Source organism: Hyla sarda, chromosome 10 (genome assembly GCF_029499605.1).
Source record: "Hyla sarda isolate aHylSar1 chromosome 10, aHylSar1.hap1, whole genome shotgun sequence".
In the NCBI taxonomy this organism is placed as follows: domain Eukaryota; kingdom Metazoa; phylum Chordata; class Amphibia; order Anura; family Hylidae; genus Hyla; species Hyla sarda.
The window spans coordinates 137,067,902-137,090,917 of NC_079198.1; the positions used below are offsets into that span (position 1 = coordinate 137,067,902).

Consider the following 23,016-nt stretch of genomic DNA (forward strand, 5'->3'; position numbering starts at 1 on the left):
ATTTCTCATTTCCAATCCCGCCTTCTATATACAAATCGTTCTCAGGACTTTGTGTGAACCCCCCCCAAATACACTAACTGGCCAGCACGCAGCACCACATTGATTCTTAGGTGGTAAAATGTTCAGGCAATGTAAATGCAACCCATATGGGCAGTATAGGTTTGTAAGCAATCGATAGACGCAAGGTTTTATTTATTTTAGTTTTTTTTTTATATAGCTGTGGTAGAGCTTCTACGTCTCAAGCCATTACGTATACGGTAGACGGTAGAAGTCATGAAAATACAGATAATGGTTGTTCTATGTTCCTTTATAATGTTTTATATATTTTTTTTGCATCAGAGGCGTAACTTAAAACTCCCGCGCCCCAGTGCATAATCTGTAACAGGCCTCCTATCTACCATGTGCAATTTTTAATACTGGCACCATCTTATATGGCAGAAGGCGTTTAGACCTACTTAGGCACCAGGGTGGGCCTAGGTACCAGTCATGCCCATTGAAACATTCCTTAAAGGGGTACTCCCGCACTAAGACATCTTATCCCCTATCCTAGGGGATAAGATGCCTGATCGCGGGGGTCCTGCTGCTGGGGACCCCCGTGATCTTGCACGCAGCACCCCTGTTACAATCAGTCTGATGACTGGGGTCACAGGGCCGGAGCATTGTGACGTCACGGCCCCGTGTGACGTCATGCTCCGCCCCCTCAATGCAAGCCTATGGGAGGGTGTGTGACACGCCCCTCCCATAGGCTTGCATTGAGGGGGTGGAGTGTGATGTCACACGGGGGCGGGGTCGTGACGTCACAAAGCTCCGGCCCTGTGATCGCCAGTCATCAGACCCGGAGCGAACATGCTCCGGTGACTGATGGTAATGGGGTGCTGCCTGCAAGATCACGGGGGTCCCCAGCGGCAGGACCCCCGTGATCAGGCATCTTATCCCTATCCAGGATAGGGGATAAGATGTCTTAGCGCTGGAGTACCCCTTTAATTTTTGTATCAGAGGCATAACCTGAAACTTTTGGACCCCAGTGCATAATCTGTAACTCACCAACCATGTGCCATTTATAATACTGGTGTCTTCTTATGTGGCAGAGGGGCCTACTTAGGCACTAGGGTTGGCCTCAGTACCAGTTACGCCCCTGGCTTTCATAGAAGAAAACATTCCTTAATTCTAAGATCATTCTATTGTAAATACTATTTTTAAAACACTCCTATGGTAATCTGTCCTCCATTAGCGTCCTGTAGGCCAGAAAACACTGATACCAGAACAATAGCTTTACCCGACCAAGCTGGCATTGAGCAATGCTGCTTGGTTCTGCATATTGGGTTATAGTTCACTTTGTTCTTAATTCACTTTTACATAGGGGACAGGATTGACTCTACGCGACCCAATGATTTTGGTAACAACCTCGAAACACTTGAAAATAAAAAAATTTCTTATGTGATTCTTATGTACTGTACCTCTGTGTTAGCAATATATATATTGTGGACTTCAAATTCTTCCCACGGAAAATATAAATTACGCAATGCATAGATATGTCTATTTACACGGATGGGAAAGCCTTCTTAAAATGAAATAGGAGTAGATGACAATACGTATGGTCAATAGGACTCCTAGGCCACACTAGAAGACCCGTGAAGGAGTCCGCCATTTTTTGGCAGACTTGTGTTGTTCCGGTAGGTAAAGCATTATTATCTATAATCTTGTATGGATATATATATTGCATATGTTATATGGCATACAATATGAGGAATACTTGAGAGATCTACAAGTTACAGCTTAGGTACAGACATTAAGAACATAAGATAGTCCGAATCCTTCCGTTTTCCGTTCCTCCGTAGCTCCTTGTGAGTGATCGATGGCTCTGGGTTTTGCATTCAGGTCTTGCTTGTGCATTTCCACCTTTCCTCAATAAATTTTTTTATTTTTTTGGTATAATATTTGTACAGTTCCACACGTTGTTTGAATTCAGCCCTATGTTGATTTAACACTGCTCCCACCTCAGAGATCGGAGCTCCTCTTTAAGCATCTCCTGGCGCCATTTTTTGTTTTTCTTTCAAGTTTTTTTTTTTTTTTATCGTTTCCCATGATTCAACAGAAGATTAAAATCCAAGATGTCTTGCTGAACAAAGCAAAAGTTGTCCATGAAAGTGCAAATGCAATGACCAAAAAGATTACTGTTAAAATCCTGCAGGTGATCTCTCGAAAACTGCAGTGTTTTTTATTTTTTTATCTTTTTTTGTTTTTGTTTTTTGTTGCATGTCTCTGCTAAAAACAGAAGATGAAAACAGTCCAAAAAGCGCTGTCACATTGCTAAGGGACGTTGTTTTAATTCTTCAAGTTCCTTGGCCTTTTTCAATTCTTTCACTCTGGAAAAAAATTAAAAAAAATAACATAAAAAGGAGATCTGTATCGTTACAATGTTAAGGGACCTTCAGTTCTGTGATGATTTAGCAAAATAAAAATAAAAATTATAGATAAAATAGCATAGTTGTACTCATGCAGGCGTCTTTTGTGTAAAAGAGCAGAAAAAGATTCTTTTACATATTTTTTTTACATTTTTTTATATACCGTATGTTTTTTTTTCTGCTCTTTTACACCTAAAAGCAATTTACAGCAAAATCATCTTTTCTTCACAGATACAGTATCGACAGTTTTGTAAAATATTGACCACAGATGTAACCTGGAGGTTGGACGTGCCAAAAAAAAATATTATACCCATAAGTTCAGAATCCCAGAACGTACATAAGTTATACCGACAAAGCAGGGACTGCAAAAAGACAATATTGGGATTAATAGTCATAGATCTCCAGCTATAGGCATCATAGGTCGCAGTCATGTGATGGTCTGAATGAACCACCGGGTTCCTCTAAAGTAAAAAGTAACGGGAAGTAAATACTTATAGAATAAGGAACAATTATATATGTCTGGACAAATGAATTATTCCCAGTAGTATAAAACAATATTATATATACTCTATCTATCTCATATCTATCTATCTATCTCATATCTATCTATCTATCTATCTCATATCTATCTATCTCATATCTATCTCATATCTATCTATCTATCTATCTATCTATATATCTATCTATCTCATATCTATCTATCTAGAGAAATAAAGATGATGCAGCACTGCACAAATATGCAAAAGGTGGTTGTTTATTCCATCATGTGCAAAGACAACGTTTCACCAGTCTCTCACTGGCTTTCTCAAGTGAGAAAGCCAGTGAGAGACTGGTGAAACGTCGTCTTTGCACATGATGGAATAAACAACCACCTTTTGCATATTTGTGGAGTGCTGCATCATCTTTATTTCTCTGGATTGAGGAACCAGTGGACCCAGGTTCCAGGAATGCGGGCACCCCATTTTAATTTTCTTCTTCTATTCTGGACGACTGAGGTGCTGTCTTTATCTACTTGCTATCTATCTATCTCATATCTATCTATCTCATATCTATCTATCTCATATCTATCTATCTCATATCTATCTATCTATCTTGAAAAAGCCAGCGTGAGGCTGGTGAAACGTTGTCTATTGGAATACACTATGGAATAAACCTTGCACCGTGATTTTCAAGCTGTGGTGTGCTGCATCTATTTGTTTTTTTTATCTATCTATCTATCTCATATCTATCTATCTCATATCTATCTATCTCATATCTATCTATCTATCTTTAAAAAGCCAGCGTGAGGCTGGTGAAACGTTGTCTATTGGAATACACTATGGAATAAACCTTGCACCGTGATTTTCAAGCTGTGGTGTGCTGCATCTATTTGTTTTTTTTTTATCTATCTATCTCTCTATCTATCTATCTCATGTCTATCTATCTATCTCATATCTATCTATCTAAGACTACAGTACATCATCCTCCCTTAGGAAGAGCAGCCTCTTTGAAACACGTAGGAGGAAGCGTGCACAGTGCGGGCACCTGTAGACAAGGAGGGTGATGTCACCGAGTCCATGTGTGAACATGGACTTAAAACTGCAAAAAAAAATCTGCTGCCAGCTTGGTTGCTACGGGCAACTGGTTAACTTTTTTTTCCCCTTAGGTTTTGATCAATCTCCCCCAAATTTCCAAAGGATAGGGGCAATCTTCAAGTTTTGAAAGTATGTAAGACTGTGTTCACACAGCGGAAATTCTGCTGTGCGAACACAGTCTTACATACCGTACTTTCAAAACTTGAAGATTGCCCCTATCCTCTGGAAATTTGGGGGAGATTTATCAAAATATAAGAAAAAAAAAGTTAACCAGTTGCCCATAACAACCAATCAAACCACTTCTTTCACTTTGCAGATGCCTTTGTAAAAATGAAAGAAGCGATCTGATTGGTTGCTATGGGAAACTGGTAAACTTTTTCTCTGTACAGGTTTTGATAAATCTCCCCCCTTGTGATTTAGGAAATATCTGTACTGAGGCGGTACTGAGCTCCTGGAATACCCCAGGGATGAGTCGGGGGTCCACAACATCACAGCGGGTAATTCAGTTCTACAAGAGAATTTAGACTGCGTTCACACGGTGCAATTTTTCCGCTTTTTTTAAAAGCTCAATTTTTGCTGCTATTTAGCTAAAATAACAAAAGAGGGGAAAATGCTGAAAACGCAAACACAGCCTTAGTCACAATGTATATTACCACCAGAACCCCCATTCTCCACTAATAGGAAGATATATGTTTGATTTTATCCACGTGTGGCTGCCGCATTTGGGTTACAACTGGACACCTGTATAATGGCCGCCAAGGGCGCAGGTTGTGTTGATTTGCTGTTACATTATATGGGGCCCTTCTGAAAAACACAGGGTGGGGTGCATCAATTTACTAAGTTGGTGTGGTGGAAAAATTACGCAGTTGCCCATAGCAACCAGACAGGTTTCCACAGCCTTCATTTTTCAGACGATCTTTTGAAAAGGATAAAAGCGATTTGATTGGTTGCTACGGGTTTCTCTACCTTCTCCATGGCTTATTTATCACTGGTCTTGTTGCCCATAGCAACCAATCACTGTCCCTGTAGCAATGGCGCAGCTTGATTTCCTAATCTCAGACACAACTTTGTCAGTTCTTTTTTGGAATCTCTAAGCAAACCCAAACAAACTTAATAAAATATTGTTCTTGGGTGATTTCGAACCCTGGACATCAGTCGACACCTCAACAAATTTTTTTTTTTAGGTTTTTGAAACTGGCAAAAGAAAAAAGCCAATTAGAACTCAACATGGTGGCTCAGCAGTTAGCGGTGTGTAACCACCATGTTGCTGTGCAAGTTAAGTTCTATTTGGTTGCTATGGGTAACTAGGGAAGTTTTTTTTCTGGCAGTTTCAAGCATTTTTTCCCAGTGTGTCAGGCTTCTTGGTTAAATTTCTGAATAAAATGTTGCGCATCTTTGTAAATATCCAGGTTTTGTTAAGCTTAATTTTGTACATTTCGGAGGAGATTTATCAAAACCTGTTCAAAGGAAAAGTTGTCCAGTTGCCCATAGCAACTAATATGATTGCTTCTTTAATTTTACAGAGGCCTTGTTAAAAATGAAAGAAGTGATCTGATTGGTTGCTATGGGCAACTGGGCAACTTTTCCTCTGGACACGTTTTGATAAATCTCTCCCTTCATGTTTTCTGTTGTGCAATGCATTGTGGGAGCTCAGATCACATGTCTAAGAGCTGGGTGGAGCTGAAGTTGTGACTGTTTCCAATAGCAACCAACAGAATTTTGAATGGAGCTATGGATGGAAATGGAGAAAACAATGGGAAATAACTCAAAAATGGTACAAAACAGAAAAAAAAAATATTCTAATAATAAAAGAATGCTGTAATGTCCACTGTGGTAATTCTGCTGTCTGAATGGGACTGCGGAATCCCATTGAAATCAATGTGCAATAAATTTCGGCAGAATTCTTAATGGAATTTCGGAAATTCCACCATGTGAATATAGACTTGGGCAGACACACAAAATAATCTGGAATCCCCTCTAAGGTGTGAATACGTTTATGCCAAAGAAGGATGAAATATGAAAACTACTACAACAAGTAAAAAAAATGTGGAACAGCACACAAACCGCGTTGTGTGTGTGTGTGTGTGGTTGTGTGTGTGTGGTTGTGTGTGTGTGGTTGTGTGTGTAGTTTTGTGTGTGTGGTTGTGTGTGTGTGTAGTTGTGTGTGTGTGTGTGTGGTTGTGTGTGTGGTTGTGTGTGTGTGTGTGTGGTTGTGTGTGTTTGTGTGTGTGTGGTTGTGTGTATGTAGTTGTGTGTTTGTGTGGCTGTGTGTGTGTGTGGTTGTGTGTGTGTGTTTGTGTGTGTGTGTGTGTGTGGTTGTGTGTGTGTGGCTGTGTGTGTGTGTGTGGTTGTGTGTGTGTGGTTGTGTGTGTGTGTGTGTGTGTGTGTGGTTGTGTGTGTGTGTGTGTGGTTGTGTGTGTGTGTGTGTGTGGTTGTGTGTGTGTGTGTGTGTGGTTGTGTGTGTGTGGCTGTGTGTGTGTGGTTGTGTGTGTGTGTGTGGTTGTGTGTGTGTGGTTGTGTGTGTGTGGCTGTGTGTGTGTGTGTGTGTGTGGTTGTGTGTGTGTGTGTGGTTGTGTGTGTGTGGTTGTGTGTGTGTGTGTGGTTGTGTGTGTGTGGTTGTGTGTGTGTGGCTGTGTGTGTGTGGTTGTGTGTGTGTGTGTGGTTGTGTGTGTGTGTGTGGTTGTGTGTGTGTGTGGCTGTGTGTGTGTGTGGTTGTGTGTGTGGTTGTGTGTGTGTGTGTGTGTTTGTGTGTATGTGGTGGTGGGGGGCGGGGGGGGGGGGGGGCGGAGCTGCCATTTATACATAAAGTATCTCTCAACAGCTCCGAGCTGTAGTACATTTCATTTCAGCTACAATACACCCCCCCTTGTTGGTGTATATTGTAATTAATTAGATGTAAAGTTAGGCCACACTGCTTTTTACACCAGGTCAGACTCACTTTTGAAAGAAAACAGGTACGACTGCAGTAAAAGGGCAAAAAGTCAAAAAGTCACACATTATTGTTCAAACAAGGGCTTTGACAAAAATTGGCAACTTTCTTATGCCTAAAAAACAGGTGTGTAAGCTTAACAGGTCACCACCCCCTATGTGTCCTCCTTTCCTGGACTGGATATGCAACTACAGTATCTTACATAACTAAGTCCAATTAGCAGTTTTCCCTGAAAATAAGAATTGTTGCTCTAAATAAAGATGACTCCAAGATGACTCAGCCTATAAGTAGATTGCTGAGACCCAAAACTGAGCTGCGGCATGATGGGAAAGATCATACTGTGATTTCTCTGGACAGGGTCCACAGGCCTCACCATGGTTGACCAAAGAAGTCGAGAGCCGAGTGCAACTGCTCAGCATCATATTCAGAAATTATTTTTGGGAAATAGATGTATGAGTGCTGCCAGCATTGCTGCAGAGGTTTTAGGGGGGAGGTCAGCCTGTCAGTGCTCAGACTATACGCCGCACACTGCATCAAATTGGTCTATGTCGCCGACGTCCCAGTAGGAAGCCTTTTTTAAATATGCAGCTCAAGAAATCCTACAGTTTGCTGAAGACAAGCAGAATAAGGACAGGGATTACTGGGACCATGTTCTTTGGTCCGATGAGACCAAGATAAACTTATTTGGTGAAGATGGTGTCAAGCGTGTGTGGTGACAACCGGATGAGGAGTACAAAGACAAGTGTGTCCTGCCTTTAGTCAAGCTCATGGTGTTGGGGATGTCATGGTCTGGGGCTGCACGATTGCTGCTGTCACTGGGGGAACCATGAATGCCAACATGTACTGTGACAGACTAAAGCAAAACATGATGCCCACCCTTCAGAGACTGGGTCACAGGGCAGTATTTACACATGATAATGGCCCTAAATACCTACAAGACCACCACTGCCTTACTTAAGAAGCTGAGGATAAAGGTGATGGCCTGGCCAAGCATTTCTCCAGACCTTAAAGGGGTACCCCGCTACTCAGCGTTTGGAAAAAACTGTTCGGAACGCTGGAGCTGGTGTCAGGAGCTCGTGACGTCATAGCCCCGCCCCTCATGACATCATGCCCTGCCCCCTCAATGCAAGTCTATGGGAGGGGGCGTGGCGGCTGTCACGCCCCCTCCCATAGACTTGCATTGAGGGGGCGGGGCGTGACATCATGAGGGGGCATGGCTATGACATCACAAGCTCCCCGCTTCAGCGTTCGGAACAGTTTGTTCCAAACGCTGAGCAGCGGAGTACCCCTTTAACCCTATTGGGCATCTGTAGGGCATCCACAAACTAAAGGTGGGGAAGTGCATGGTCTCACCAAGTAACATCCACCAGTTCCATGATGTGGTCATGAAGGAGGGAAGAGGACTCCAGTGACAACCTGTGAAGCTCTGGGGAACTCCATGCCCAAGAGGCTTAAGGCAGTGCTGGAAAATAATGGTGGCCACACAAAATATTGACACTTTGGACATTTCCTCTAAGGGGTGTCCTCCCTTTTGTTGCCAAGGTTTAGACATCAAAGGCTGAGTGCTGAGTTATTTTGCGACGACACAACATTGAAGGAGTACTGCAGGACAAATTATCCTCTATCTAAAGGGTAGGGGATAAGAAGATCGCGGGGGGTCCCAGCGTCGGCACCTGCACGTGAGTCAGCTCCATGTGCGTGGAGAGCCGGAGATTGCAGGGGGTTCCGACCACTGGGTTACAGACTGTCCAAAACATTGACAAAAATGTGAGGGGTGGACTCACTTATGGAGGATACTGTAGTTACATATCCAGCCCAGGACAGGAGGGGGGTGGTGATCTGTTGCAAGAAAAAAGTTGCTAATTTAAAGGGGTATTAGGCTGGGTTCACACTACGTTTTTCAAATATGGTAACCGTATATGGTTTTCTTCAAAAAAACGTATACGACCGTATCCGAAACCGTAAGCATAGAGAATGCATTGTAAACCGTATTCCAAATGTTGTGTACGGTTGCATCCGTTTTGCCTCGGATACGGTTTTGCCGATTTTTCAACCGTAGGCAAAAACGCTGTCGACCACGTTTTTGCCTCCGGTTGGAAAACCGTATGCGAACCGTATGCGGTTCTTTTAACATTGTTGTCTATGAGAACCGAATTTCAGAATACGGTTGCACACGGTTTTTCTAATCCGTTTTTGGAGTTGACACATGCGCAGATTGGAATTTCAATAGAACAATAGTAACTTTATTAAATTGTTGGAAAACTAATTCCAACAAAATAGCAAAACCGTTGGCAAAAACGGATGCAAACGGATAGAACCGTACGAGGAAAAACCGTATACGTTTTAATTTGGAGTCATACGGTTGTATAAGGTTGCATATGGTTTTTGCTATACGTTTTGTGCGGAAAACCGTATACGATAACCGTATTTGAAAAACGTGGTGTGAACCCAGCCTTAAAGGAAAAAAACTTATATCAACTGGCTCTAGAAAGTTAAACAGATTTGTAAATTACTTCTATTAAAAAATCTTAATCCTTTCAATAATTATCAGCTGCTGAAGTTGAGTTGTTGTTTTCTGTCTGGCAACAGTGCTCTCTGCTGACATCTCTGCTTGTCTCGGGAACTGCACAGAGTAGAAGAGGTTTGCTATGGGCATTTGCTTCTAAACTGGGCTGTTCCCAAGACACGTGTCATCAGAGAGCACTAAGACAGAAAATAACAACTCAACTTTAGCAGCTCATATGTACTGAAAGGATTAAGATTTTTTAATAGAAGTAATTTACAAATCTGTTTAACTTTCTGGAGCCAGTTGATATGTAAAAAAAAGTATTTTCCTGTATAACCCCTTTAATCCAAGCCCTTGTTTGCACAAAAATGTGCGACTATTTGTCCTTTTACAGCAGTCCCGCCTGTTTCTTTTAAAAGTGTGTGGCCTGGTGTAAAAGGGGGTGTGGCCTAACTTCACGTCTAATTTATTCAAATATTCACCGACAAGGTGGTGTATATTGTGGCTAAAATCTACAAAAGTTCAGAACTGGCGTAGACTTAAAGTGCGGAGTGTGGGGCAGGCAAGAGGACAGAACCTCTCAGTTGCTAGACAACCTGAACTAAAATACTTAAAAATAATTGACGGATATGCAAAATATTGAAACCAAATTTATTTTTTTTATTTCACTTTACAGACAGCCTCTCCTTAAAATACACTGTCTTGTGTATACAGTTCCCATGCAGCTCTATTTATCTCCATGGTTACAGACTAAAAACAAACCTTCCGTGTAACCGAATCATGCGTATTATCTGCTCGTTCACACTGCGGAATTCCACTGGACTGCATTGCTGTCTATGAGACGGAGCACGTCAGCGCTGTTCCACCATCAACAATTTTGGCGAAGCCTGCCGCAAGCGGAAATACAGAAGTGCGAAAGGGAGTCGAATGGGAGTGCGGAATCCCATAGAAGCTTATGGCGGAATTCCGCAAGTGGAATTCCGAAAGCAGAAATTCTGCCATGTGAATAGACCCTTAGGAGAGTCTGAAGATGGCAGAATAGACCAGTTTAGGCCATTGGCACCTTTTCCCGACACAGTAGATACGAACGGAACTCAGATATCTTGGAAAACATTGAACCTCTGTGTTGGATCTGTACCATTATAGTCCAAGATGGCTACCTTAAAGGGGTAGTCCAGTGCTGAAAAACGTATCCCCTATTCCAGTGGTCTTCAACCTGCGGACCTCCAGATGTTGCAAAACTACAACTCCCAGCATGCCCGGACAGCCGTTGGCTGTCCGGGCATGCTGGGAGTTGTAGTTTTGCAACATCTGGAGGTCCGCAGGTTGAAGACCACTGCCCTATCCTAAGGATAGGGGATAAGTTTCAGATCGCGGAGGGTGGGTCCGACCGCTGGGGCCCCCCACGATCTCCTGTACGGGGGCGTCGGCCCGCTGGCCAGTTAGCGGGTGTCGACCACCACACGAAGCGGCGGCTGACACGCCCCCTCAAAACATCACTATGGCAGAGGCGGAGATAGGGGATACGTTTTTCAGCACTGGATATCTCCTTTAACAGAGCATTCATATCCAACAAGTCCTCCAAACAACAGTCACCTTAAAATATCCAATACACGCCCTAAGTTAGGCAATATCTTCTTATTTAAAAAGTTCTTATTTAGGGTACGTTCACACGGGTGGATTACCTGCAGAATTTGCTGCGGAAAATCTGCAGCAGATAATCTGCTACCATTGGATTCAATGGGTCCGAAGGAAAATCTGCAAAACTGCCTCTATGGCGGATTTTCTGATCACCCATTGAAGTCAATGGTAGCAAAATCCGCTGCGGATTTGCCACAGCAAATACGCTGCGGAAATTCCGCAGGTAATCCACCCGTGTGAATGTACCCTTAAAGGGTTATTCCAGCAATTCTTAAAGGGGTATTCCAGGCAAAAACTTTTTTTTATATATATCAACTGGCTCCAGAAAGTTAAACAGATTTGTAAATTACTTCTATTAAAAAATCTTAATCCTTTCAGTACTTATGAGCTTCTGAAGTTAAGGTTGCTCTTTTCTTTCTAAGTGCTCTCTGATGACACCTGTCTCGGGAACCGCCCATTTTAGAAGCAAATCCCCATAGCAAACCTCTTCTAAACTGGGTGGTTCCCGAGACACGTGTCATCAGAGAGCACTTAGAAAAGAACAACCTTAACTTCAGAAGCTCATAAGTACTGAAAGGATTAAGATTTTTTAATAGAAGTAATTTACAAATCTGTTTAACTTTCTGGAGCCAGTTGATATATATATAAAAAAAGTTTTTTCCCGGATAACCCCTTTAATTTACTCTGATTAATTATGTTACATGGGATCCATCTTATTGGCAGAATTTCACTGAATTAAAGGAGAACATAAAATATAACAGTTCTATTTTATGTTTTTCTATAATTTGGTAAGTTTTCCAGCGATACATTTTTTTTCTTTTAAATGCACTGCTTTAAAAAAAAAAAAAAAAAAGTTTACTCACCAATCACCCACTGCTGCTATTCCTGCATCAGGTCCCCGCTGCTCAACTGCTGATCCCCATTTCCATAAACTTGTCTATCCTACTTGAAATGCCCATTTCGCCAATTAGTTGCTATAGCGGGTGAATGCTGCCACCAGTGATTGGCTGAGCGGGCATCACCTGCAGCTTTGACACTTTGCGAAATTCAAAACAATTGAGAAAATGGGGAGCAGCACCCTGAGTCCATTATAAAAAATCTTTATTGTGGGTGTCATGCATCAGCAGTGTATAATTCTCTCTTCATGTTGTACCAGCTCCATCTAGTGGCCATTTGCATACACTGTAGATCTGCACACTAGTGTTTTGAGCCATTTCAGCTTCCATAGTGTATAAATTACACGTGCAGATGTTAGTATTTGCATTGCCTTGTACTGTAATGTATTATATGCATTGTCACATATCAGTGTGCATTAGTAAGTGTGTTATTTTTTTTGTTCATCACTTTTACCACATACATCAAATGCAATAAAAGTGGAAGTTGGATGTTGCTCCTTTGTAAATGAATTCCCGGGAAAGTTAAGCTGTCTGCCAATTTATGTACCCGCATATACTTACACATAAGGAGGACAGAACAGTCAAAATAATCCTTTAAATAAAAGACACAGCACTGTACTGAGGTGCGCACTTGTGTGATCATCATATGATCCGAACACTTATTTTACTGAAGACAGAAAAAAGTATAAAAACAGAATAAAATACAGAAAGATGAGAACCACAAACACACTGGATGGTAAGAAACTATTGCAACGTATACACAATTAAAGGGGTAGTCAGCTGCTCATCGTTCGGAACAAACTGTTCCTAACGCTGGAGCCCCACCCCTCATTACATTACACCCCGCCCCCTCAATGCAAGTCTATGGGAGGGGGCATGACGGCTGTCACGCCCCCTCCCATAGACTTGCAATGAGGGGGCAGGGCTATGATGTCACTTGCTCCCGTCACCGGCTCCAGCATTCGGAACAGTTTGTTCCAAATGCTGAGCAGCGGAGTACCCCTTTAAGACAAATAAATACAAGCGGTGTGCTGGTAAAATGTGCCAGCTGCTATACCAAAACTATTGTAAGTGCACATAAAACCAGGGTTACACCACAGTCAAAATGTGAACAAATAAAGGCGACGATGATACAAACCAATCAGGTATCCCCGACGTTTGTTTCGCCCCATGCTACATCAGGGGAGAACATCCAGTTTGTTTGTGGTTTTCATATCTCTGTATTTTATTCGTTTTTAGAATGAAATCTAATAAAATAGGTACTAATAATGAGGAGATGAAGCCCCATAGGTCTGTAACAATTGCACGTAACTATGGATTTACAATATACAGTATCAGTAAGTAAAGAAAGAAGAGTGACCTTCGATTTAGTATGCGGGTCTCCTGAGTATTCGCAAATATAAGAAGCCTAAAGAGCCCAAAAAGATATGATCTTGTTTGCTCTGTAATATACATCATTGGGGGAGATTGATCAAAACCTGTCCAGAGGACAAGTTGCTGAGTTTTCCAACCAATCAGATAACTTCTTTCATGTTTCAAAGGCCTTTTCAAAAATGAAAGAAGTTATCTGATTTGTTGTTATGGGCAACTCAGCAACTTTTCCTCTGGACAGGTTTGATAAATCTCCTTACATGTGTTTCCCAACCAGGGTGCTTCCAGCTGTTGCAAAACTACAACTCCCAACATGCCTGAACTTTGGCTGTCCGGGCATGCTGGAAGTTGTAATTTTGTAACAGCTGGTGGTACCCTGGTTGGGAAACCCTGATATAAATGTTTATGCTCTTCACACTCCAATAGTAGATGTTGGGTGAAAAAGGTTTGAGAGGTTGGATTACGATTGCCGATCCTTTTGTTTTTGGGTAGATAAGCCGCTGCCAGCAGTCCTCAGTATTAAAGGGGTACTCCGGGGAAAAACTATTTTTTTCATATCAACTGGCTACAGAAAGTGAAACAGATTTGTAAATTACTTCTATTAAAAAAAATCTTAACCCTTCCAGTAGTTATCAGCTGCTGAAGTTGAGTTGTTCTTTTCTGTCTTACCACAGTGCTTTCTGCTGACACATCTGTCTTTCTCAGGAACTGTCCAGAGTAGGAGCAAATCCCCATAGCAAACCTCTCCTGCTCTGGACAGTTCCTGAGACAGACAGAGGTGTCAGCAGAATGCACTGTGGTCAGCAGAAAAGAACAACTCAACTTCAGCAGCTGATAAGTACTGGAAGGATTTAGATTTTTTAATAGAACTAATTTACAAATCTGTTTAACATTCTGGAGCCAGTTGATATGAAATTTTTTTTTTTATTTCACCGGAGTACCCCTTTAAAGGGGTACTCCGGCCCTAAGACATTTTATCCCCTTTTCAAAGGATATGGTATAAGATGTCTGATCGCGGGGGTCCCGTCGCTGGGGACCCCCGCAATCTCTCATGCAGCACCCACCTGTTTTTGCTGCACGGAGCGACGATAGCTCCGTGTCTGAAGACTCACGACCACGAGGCCAAAGTATCGTGAGGTTACGACTCCGCCCCCTTGTGATGTCATGCCCACCCCCTCAATGCAAGTCTATGGGAGGGGGCGTGATGGCCGTCACAATACTCTGGTCCCGTGGTCGTGAGTCTTCAGACACGGATCTATCGTTGCTCCGTGCAGCTGAGACAGGTGGGTGCTGCATGAGAGATTGCAGGGGTCCCTAGCGGCGAGACCCCCGTGATCAGACATCTTATCCCCCTTTGGACAGGGGATAAGATGTCTTTGGGCCAGAGTACCCCTTTAACTTTTTCCTCTCTCTCCATTCAGAACACATGCATGTCCCAGCTGGAGATCGTTAGAGATAGCCGTCAACTATTAGCTATGTTATGAGTATGGCCAGCTTAAAGTGTACCTGTAAACCACCCCCTAAAAAAAAACTGTTCTATGTTGCTCAGCACCTCATCCTGATCATTTACATCTAATCAATTTTTATGTGTCTGTGACTATATTTCTCTCAGAATTACCTTTATTTAATTGCCATCATTGCTCAGTGAGGTTTCTGTCCATGCAGAGGCGGGGGCGTGTCCCTCTCTTCTTTTCACAGTGATGACTCCTCCCCCTCCTTCACTTTGCTCTGACTCACAGAGGGGTGGGGGCAAGCACAGCAGCTCTGGAACTGCCTGCAGCCCTGTCAATCACTCAAGGTGTCCATGACGTGTCCATGACCACTGGACACTGCAGGACTGGTATGTGTCCCAGAAAGAAGGGGGACCACTATTGGCCACTTTCTTGACTGGCTTTTTCAGTATGAAATACTTAATATTTTTGGATGAAAGTAATTGCAAAACATATTGTTTTGCATGCTTTTTACCATATCAAAAGTTATTGGATCTGACAGTGCCCATTTAACACCTAGGAAAATATATGCAAATGACCCGCTGCAAAGTGGCACTGCCTTCTGGGTAAGGTCTTGCCCACTAAAGGTTCCCATACACTTTTGTCAAGTTGGCTGACACATAGACTTTGGTGGGGCTCACCAACTTTCTAATTTATATGGGGGTCTTCCAACTCTCCTCCTTCAGATGGTGTTAGTGACGAGAAGGATCAGGTATAAAGATTTCCACTGGTAGGTGAGCGAACTTTTCAAAAGTTCAGCTCTGCTGTTTCTCTAAAAAAGTTCTGGTTCGGACCGAACTAGTTCTGTTTCAACCAATACTTCACCAATAGCCCATAAACATGTGTATAACACTTTAAAAGCCCTGTATAACAATTTTAGGCCACCTAGGAGTGTCTCTCAGTATTTTAGAACAGTTTTTAAGGCAAAGTTAAAGGGGTACTCCGGTGGAAATTTTTTTTTTCTAAAGTCAATTGGTGCCAGAAAGTTAAACAGATTTGTAAATTACTTCTATTTAAAAAATCTTTATCCTTCCAGTACTCATCAGTTGCTGAATGCTCCACAGGAAGTTCTTTTCTTTTTGAATTTCTTTCTGACCACAGTGCTTTCTGCTGCAATCTCTGTCCATGTCAGGAACTGTCCAGAACAGAAGCAAATCCCCATAGCAAACCTATCTTGCTCTCGACAGTTCCTTACATGGACAGAGGTGGTCAAGCACTGTGGTCAAGACTGGAAAGAACTACACAACTTCCTCTGGAGCATACAGCAGCTGATAAGAACTGGAAGGATTAAGATTTTTAAATAGAAGTAATTTACAAATTTGTTTAACTTTCTGGCACCAGTTGATTTAAAAAAATTTTTTCCACTTTCATGTCAATTTTGCAGTAACATGTATGGCTATGGGTAATCAGATGGTACCCATTAGTAAATAACAGGCTGAATAAAAACACAAGTATTGGAGTCAGTTGCCTGCTGGTGTTTATATGCACACAGAGGTATCTGAAGAGGCTGAAGCGGTTAAAAAAAAGAAAATTTTTTGGGGAATAGCAATAGGATTTGTGTCTGAAAAGTAATGAAGCAATGGATTTTAACAGGCTATGAAAAATGATTTCCATTTTTGGGTGTAGCAACAGGATTGGCATCCTAGAAAGTGCACAAAACCCTCTATGCAGCTTATTCACAATTAGTGTAAAACAAAAAACTATCACACTTAACTTCCAAATAAACTAGATTTTGCTCTGAGAGAACACTCTCATACATATATGTGGCTCCTACTCCTATCTGTGGTAGTCACTGCTCACTGTCCCTCACAGAGATCTTCACCTAACACCTTCTATCTCTACAATGGCTGCTGAAGCGATGTATACAGGCTTTTATAGTGACTTCACCCTTATACTGCCTATTAATTGGCTAGATGAGCTGTTTATAAGCCATTACGAGATTCGCTGAGGTCATGTGATCCTTCCCCCTCCAATACCGATAATCCAACCATCTCTTCTTAGAATTTTTCTGTGCAAAAAATACTCAAATATTGAACTTACCAAAAACTTGCAATGATTTCTCTTTTCTCTGTAAAGATGCAGCTCCCCATGTACTGCTAAGATTTGAGGTGCATTTTATAATTTAGCTCCCCCCCCCCCCAAAAGAAAAAAATATTTTTGAATTCTGTAGGACTGCATAAACGGGATGTCCAAAAAACCACACCATTCCTGTCCATGGTTTGTTTCTGGCATTGCATTTCAGCTCTGTGTTTCAGAATGCAGATAACCTGTAATCCAGGTGTGGCACTGTTGAAAAACGATAACTCCTAGCATGTCTGGACAACATTTGGCTGTCAAGACATGCTGGGAGTTGTAGTTTTGCAACAGCTGAAGACACATTGTATGGAAAACACACTGTTCTAATTATTTTAAAAAAAAATAGTATCTTTTACAAAACAATGAGTAAGACTTCAAAAAAATAAAAAAAATTGTCAATAGTGAAATCACTATTGACAAAAGGAAAATGGTAGTGACATCATTTTTCCCGTGGCATGACATCACAAGGTGTTTTTTTTTGTTTATTTTAAATGTTTTTAAGACAAGTTATACTGTTAAATATCTTGAAAAGCAATTCACAGGTAACCAACTGCTTAAAGCGGACCTATCAGCAGGTTTTTAGGGTATAAAGTATGGACATGGCTGTATAGGGCTTTTGATCCTAAATCCCTACATACCTCTCATGAGTTAAATGACCCCTCCAGTGCCAAGATATCAGGGTTCAAAAATATATGCAAATTAGGCTTTTGAGCCCACTGGGCGTTCCCCTCAGTTGCTAAGAGCCCCAGCACAGCCCCGCCCTTTACCAGTCACTCCCCTGTGTACAGGGATTACAGTACAGCCTAGTGGTTGTCATTCAGGGAGGTGAAAGACGTGACCAGCACACAGAGGAGGAGGGACTAACTGTTGAAGGGGTGGAGCTTTGCTGGGACTCTAGCAGCTGAGGGAAACGCCTAGTGGGCTCCTAAGCCTAATTTGCAAATATTTTTTAACCCTGATATCTCAGCCCTGGAGGGGTCAATTGACTCATCAGAGGTATGTACGAATTCAGGGTTAAAAGCCTTATAACAGCCAGGCCTGATGACAGGCCCACTTTAAAGAGGCTGTGCCACCACCAACACTTATCCCCTATTCATAAGATAGGGGATAATTGTACGATCGTGGGGGTCCAACTGTGGGACACCAAGCATTCTTGAGAATGGGGGGTCCCGAGTCTCCCATCGGGATTGGGTGTTGTTCGTGCATTCACTGCCACTCCATTTACTGTCTAAGGGGCTTCCAAAGATTTTCAATACATTGTCTATGTCAGTGTTTCACAAGCAGGGTGCCTCCCAGCTGTTGCCAAACTACAACTCCCAGCATGCCCGTACAGCAATGGCTGTCCGGGCATGCTGGGAGTTGTAGTTTGGCAACAGCTGGAGGCACCTGCTTGGGAAACACTGACACAGACAATTAATGAAGTGGCAGTGCGAATGGGAAACCCACCGTACCATCCTGGTGGGAGACTCAGGACCCCTATTCTCACAATTGCTGGGTGGCCCAGTGGTCAGACCCCCCTCCCCCCCCAGCATATCCCCCATCCACAAGTGCTATTGGTGACACAACCCCCAATTAATTGGTTAATAAATCAATTCTTAATACATCAACATTCCTCCTAAAAAATAAGCCAAAAAAATAAATAACTGATGAATTTTTGGAAGCCAATATCAAGCAAATTGTCCCCAGGAATTTTTTTTGTTTAAAAAAATGAATTAACACATCGATGTTTTTTCTCTATTCATCCACCTACTGTATAACTTGTTTTTTTTTATTTATTTTTTTATTCTAACATGTCTCAGCAGACGAGGGACAACTATTTCCTTCATCTTAAAAAAAGTCCAAACAAATAAATTTCCTTGGGGGCGGAAGTGAATAAAATGTTAGTCTACTCGATGATCTCTAATATGTATGACAAAGCCCTTGTATAAAAATAAAAGTGTAATGCCCAGCTGGGTCCGGTCTTGTAATCCCTTTTAGTGCTGACAATAATATTATTATTATTTTTTATTACACAAGGAAGATCTGGGGCACCGACTGTTGCTGAGCAAAACTCAGAGACGGCTTCTGATTTATTCTATTTTAATTAGAGGTTTTTTTTTATTTGGTTAATTGCTATTACTATTATATCATCTAATATATATATACACTCCCTGTCGATCAGCTGACAAAAACTCCAGAGACGGCTTCTGATTTATTCTATTTTTACTAGAGTTTTTTTTTTGGTTATTTGCTATATACAGTACAGACCATAAGTTTGGACACCTTCTCATTCAGAGTTTTCTTTATTTCCATGACTATGAATATTGTAGATTCGCACTGAAGGCATCAAAACTATGAATTATCACATGTGAAATTATAGACATAACAATAAGTGTGAAATCTGTCATATTCTAGGTTCTAGCTCCTTTTGCCTGTGATTCCTGCTTTGCAGGACTCTTGGATTCTCCTGATGAGCTGTAGTCACCTGAAATGGTCTCCAACAGTCTAGAAGGAGTTCCCATGATGCTTAGCACTTGTTGGCCCTTTTGCCTTCACTCTGCGGTCCAGCTCACCCCAAACCATCTGGATTGTTGTTTATTTATTTATTTATATAGCGCCTACAGATTCCGCAGCGCTTACAATTATGGGGTACAAACAAAGACAAGTATCAGACATAAAATTACACAATAACTATTCAAACAAGAGGTGTGGGGATATATTGAGGATATGTTGGGGATATGTTGAGGATATGATGGGGATATGTTGGGGATATGTTGGGGATATGTTGGGGATATGTTGGGGAAATATTGGGGGAAATGTTGGGGATATGTTGGGGATATGTTGGGGATATGTTGGGGATATGTTGAGGATATGTTGAGGATATGTTGGGGATATGTTGGGGATATGTTGAGGATAGTTTGGGGATATGTTGGGGATATGTTGAGGATATGTTGGGGATATCTTGAGGATATATTGAGGATATGTTGGGGATATGTTTAGGATATGTTGGGTATATATTGGGTATATATTGGGGATATGTTGGGGATATGTTGGGGATATGTTGGGGATATGTTGGGGATATGTTGGGGAAATGTTGGGGATATGTTGGGGATATGTTGGGGATATCTTGAGGATATATTGAGGATATGTTGGAGATATGTTGGGGATATGTTGGGGATATGTTGGGGATATGTTGAGGATATGTTGGGGATATGTTGGGGATATATAGAGGATATGTTGAGGATATGTTGGGGATATGTTGGGGATATGTTGGGGATATGTTGGGGATATGTTGGGGATATGTTCGGGATATGTTGGGGATATGTTGGGGATATGTTGGGGATATGTTGAGGATATGTTGGGGATATGTTGTTGATATGTTGGTGATATGTTGGGGATATATTGGGGATATGTTGAGTCCAATTAGAGACTGTTATAGGCCTGTCTGAAGAGATGTGTTTTTAGGCCACGTTGGAAACTATGGATGTTGTTGTTGAGTCCGAGGGATTGAGGGATAGCATTCCAGAGAACCGGTGTAGCACGAGTGAAGTCTTGGAGACGGGAGAGAGAAGTTCAGATTATAGAAGATGTTAGTGTGAGGTCATTAGCAGATCGGAGAGAACGTGTAGGATGGTAGACGGAGATGAGAGAGGAGATGTAGGGAGGTGCAGCATTGTGGAGAGCTTTGTGTGTGAGACTGAGGATTTTGTACTGTATTCTGGACTGAATTGGTAACCAGTGTAGTGACTAATGCAACAAGGGGGACCCATGAGTGGAGGGTAAATCCAATATATTAACATTTGACCGCTAAGCGGTCACTAAGACCCTAAATTTCCCACCCAATATAAAACTTAACGTTTAATGAGCCAAGATTAAAATAACCTCACACATATTGATCCATAATGCATTGATTGGCATGACACTGCATGCTATATTAAGTGAATTGAAAAGATAGATTGTGGCTGCAGTCCACAATCTATGGTGTGAGACAATTAAAAATCTAACACATTGCCCGCCCGCCCGACGTTTCGCCACAGGCTGTGGCTTTATCAAGGGCTAAGAGGCCATTTGCCTCTTAGCCCTTGATAAAGCCACAGCCTGTGGCGAAACGTCGGGCGGGCGGGCAATGTGTTAGTTTTTAATTGTCTCACACCATAGATTGTGGACTGCAGCCACAATCTATCTTTTCAATTCACTTAATATAGCATGCAGTGTCATGCCAATCAATGCATTATGGATCAATATGTGTGAGTTTATTTTAATCTTGGCTCATTAAACGTTAAGTTTTATATTGGGTGGGAAATTTAGGGTCTTAGTAACCGCTTAGCGGTCAAATGTTAATACAGTGTAGTGACTGGCACAGGGAGGAGGCATCGGTGTAGCGGCTGGAGAGGAAGATGAGTCTGGCTGTGGCATTAAAGGGGTAGTCCAGTGGTGAAAAACTTATCCCCTATCCTAAGGATAGGGGATAAGTTTGAGATTGCGGGGGGTCCGACCGCTGGGGCCCCCTGCGATCTCTCTGTACGGGGCCCCGGCTCTCCGCCGAGATAGCGGGTGTCGACCCCCGCATGAGGCGGCGGCCGACACGCCCCCTCAATACATCTCAATGGCAGAGCCGGAGATTGCCGAAGGCAGCGCTTCGGCTCTGCCATAGAGTTGTATTGAGGGGGCGTGTCGGCCGCCGCCTCATGCGGAGGTCGACACGCTCCCTTCCCGCGGGCTGTCGGGGCTCCGTACAGGAGATCGCAGGGGGCCCCAGCGGTCGGACCCCCCGCAATCTGCAACTTATCCCCTATCCTTAGGATAGGGGATAAGTTGCTCACCACTGAGTCACCACTGGACTACTCCTTTAAGGATGGACTGGAGATGAGAGAGTTTGGAGAAAGGAAGGCCTATTAGTAAAGAGTTACAGTAGTTGAGGCGGGAGTGAATCAAAGCAATAATGATAGTTTTAGCAGTTTCAGTCGTGAGAAACGGGCGGATTCTGGAAATGTTTTTGAGATGCAGGTGACAAGAACGTGAAAGAGACTGAATATGGGGAGTGAAAGACAGATCAGAGTCAAGTATAACTCAAAGACAGCGATCCTGCTGCCCGGGAGTTATGATAGTACCACATACCGAGATGGAAATGTCAGGGTTAGGTACAGTATCAGTTGATGGAGAAAAGACAAGAAGTTCTGTTTTAGAAAGAATTAGTTTCAGATATAAAGAGGACATGATGTCTGAGACGGCAGAGAGACAGTCACTGGTATTCTGTAGGAGTGCAGGGGGGATGTCTGAGACGGCAGAGAGACAGTCACTGGTATTATGTAGGAGTGCAGGGGTGATGTTGGAGGAAGAGGTATAGAGTTGGGTGTCATCAGCGTAGAGGTAGTACTGGAAACCAAATCTACTGAATGTTTTTCCAATGGGGGATGTGTAGAGTAAAAAGAGTAGAGGACCCAGGACCGATCCTTGGGGAACCCCGACAGCAAGGGGAAGAGGAGAAGAAGTAGAGCCAGAAAACGAGTCGCTAAAGAAGCGGCCAGAGAGATAGGAGGATTGGGTTCAGGACCGGTGACTGTGGAGGCCAGGTCATCTGGGGCCGCACCCATCACTCTCCTTCTTGGTCACATAGTCCTTAAACAGCCTGGAGGTGTTTGGGGACATCGTCCTGTTGAAAAATAAATGATGGTCCAACTAAACGCAAACCGGATGGAATAGCAGCCGCTGCAAGATGCTGTGGTAGCCATGCTGGGTCAGTTTGCCTTCAATTTTGAATAAATCCCCAACAGTGTCACCAGCAAAGCACCCCCCCCCCCCTCCACCATCACACCTCCTCCTCCCCACCAGCACACCTGTGAAGTGAAAACCATTTCAGGTGACTACCTCTTGAATCTCATCAAGAGAATGCCAAGAGTGTGCAAAGCAGTAATCGAAGCAAAAGGTGGCTACTTTGAAGAACCTAGAATATGACATATTTTCAGTTGTTTCACACTTTTTGGTTATGTATATAATTCCACATGTTGATTCATAGTTTTGATGCCTTCAGTGTGAATCTACAATTTTCATAGTCATGAAAATAAAGAAAACTCTGAATGAGAAGGTGTCCAAACTTATGGTCTGTACTGTGTATATATATATATAGCCCAACAATGATTTGTCCCTAT

General features: G+C 42.5%; 1 protein-coding gene across 10 annotated transcripts in view; it reads right to left on the reverse strand.

Annotated features, from left to right (window-relative positions):
• Positions 1–940: 940 nt before the first annotated feature.
• Positions 941–23,016, reverse strand: part of LOC130293821 (calmodulin-binding transcription activator 1-like) — a 1,711,968-nt gene continuing 1,689,892 nt past the window's right edge. For all 10 annotated transcript variants that reach the window (XM_056542963.1, XM_056542962.1, XM_056542965.1 and 7 more), the window contains one exon: positions 941–2,366. In XM_056542963.1, coding sequence (XP_056398938.1) covers positions 2,303–2,366 — 64 coding nt within the window. In that variant the 3' untranslated portion in view covers positions 941–2,302. The remainder of the gene's footprint in view (positions 2,367–23,016) is intronic.